The sequence below is a fragment of the Propithecus coquereli genome, unplaced genomic scaffold (assembly GCF_000956105.1).
Source record: "Propithecus coquereli isolate 6110/MARCELLA unplaced genomic scaffold, Pcoq_1.0 Scaffold224, whole genome shotgun sequence".
NCBI classification, from domain to species: domain Eukaryota; kingdom Metazoa; phylum Chordata; class Mammalia; order Primates; family Indriidae; genus Propithecus; species Propithecus coquereli.
Genome location: NW_012147634.1, coordinates 5,802,105 through 5,803,803, shown reverse-complemented (window position 1 = coordinate 5,803,803; position 1,699 = coordinate 5,802,105). Strand labels below are relative to the sequence as shown.

The 1,699-nt window shown below is 35.2% G+C and overlaps 1 protein-coding gene across 1 annotated transcript in view; it reads right to left on the bottom strand.

Moving 5' to 3' along the window:
- Positions 1-1,699, bottom strand: part of VPS13C (vacuolar protein sorting 13 homolog C (S. cerevisiae)) — a 213,380-nt gene that overhangs the window by 169,024 nt on the left and 42,657 nt on the right. Inside the window, 1 exon segment of the mRNA XM_012645033.1 lies at positions 214-279. Within this exon segment, the coding sequence (XP_012500487.1) occupies positions 214-279 (66 nt within the window).

Genomic DNA, 1,699 nt, shown 5'->3' with positions numbered 1-1,699 from the left:
GAAGGATAGCTAAGGTACTACTCAATAGAAATTACAGCCTATTCTAGTGTCTTTGTTTTATTTCAGATTTAGTTTAGATTTTAATATGCATTTCCAACTTAAAACTTATTTTTGAAGTTATACTGTAATCTAAGATTCATTTTACCTTCCAAGACAGAAATCAAGTGGCAATGTGTATAAACAACACATGGCATAAAAACTACTTTTACCTACCTTTTGAGCGATCAAGACCTTTAAAAGGTTTCTTAAAATGTTTTTTGTGCTTTTTACGTTTACGTCCTTCTCAGTGCAAGCATTTTAGTGAGAAAAGGATAAAATTCAAGTTAGCAGACAAGAGGACAGAAAAGAAAATAAGAGAATTCTTCCTGACAGCAAATTCTGGTACAATTCACCTTACCTTATTCTAAACTGACCTGTAATTTCTATACAAACACTAATTCACAAACCTTCTTTAGTAAAGAATAACCTCATTTAATCTAGAAAATAACTTGGCAGGCACAATTATACTAGAATTGGAAAAATATCCATTTCTCAATGCCCTTTGTAATATTAATGGCTTCGCAATACAAAGATTCACTTTAATTTCAATGCTATCAAAATATTAGAGATGTAACAATGACAAATTATAAAACTTTCAGGGAAAGGTTTTGATAAATGTATGGCATGAACATAGGAACACAAATGAAATGAAAGGGTAGCTTGTCAACAGATGACTTCCTCTGGATGGTATGCCTCACAAGCAAATTATTTAATGACTGAAGGATATAAAAAATGTAAAAAGGGCGTACCACGTATGTGGAACTATATACACGGTGTTAGCTTAGTAATTCCTTTAAAACCTCATCCTCTTTTATTTGACACTGGCTCACATTTTGGTCTAACATCTGTCCTATGCAACTTACAAATCTTCACAATCAACTGCCTACCAGGCATCACCTCTAGTCCGAACTCCTGAGGCAGTCTAACAGCCTCTAGTCTCCATCCTCACCTCCTACTACAGGTCCTTATACACTGCCACGAGATTGATATCTTCTAAAATTCTAATCACAGCCTGTGAATCTGCTGCTCAAAATTATTCAAAGATTCTCTGCAGCCTGCCAGATAAAATGAGTTTGCGTGACACAGAAGGTCTTTTTATGATCTGACCCCTATCTCCCTGTCCTGTTCTATCTCCTGCCACTCATCCTTGCACTGGATACTACAGAAATACTATTTATACTTTCAAAAACAAAGCATACTTTCTAATGCCTAATGCCTCTAACACATGTCATTCCGTGAATTTGGGTTGCCCTCCCTGAAGTTCTTAATCAGGCAAACTCCCAGGAGGCTTCTAAATCTGAGGTCCAGCACGACTTCCAGTATGAAGCCTTTCTTCAATTCCTCTAAGCAGCTCCAGGCCCTATATCTTACCTAGAATTCCATTTAACAGTGACTACACTGTATTTGAAGTATTTGCATAATTATCTTGCCATCAGGCAGGAAGCTTCATTAGGGCAGAGATTATGCTAATATTGGGTGCAAAGCACACAGTACTTATCTGTTCAAATAATTCAAAAAATCCACATTTGAACATTATAGCACAATATATAAATTCAATGTAATATATGGAAGAATATACGTGAAAGTTAGCTTGAAATTTTTAATTTGTTCTTCCTTGATAGTTTAAAGCAAATTGTCCTGCCACTAAAAAAATTAAGAA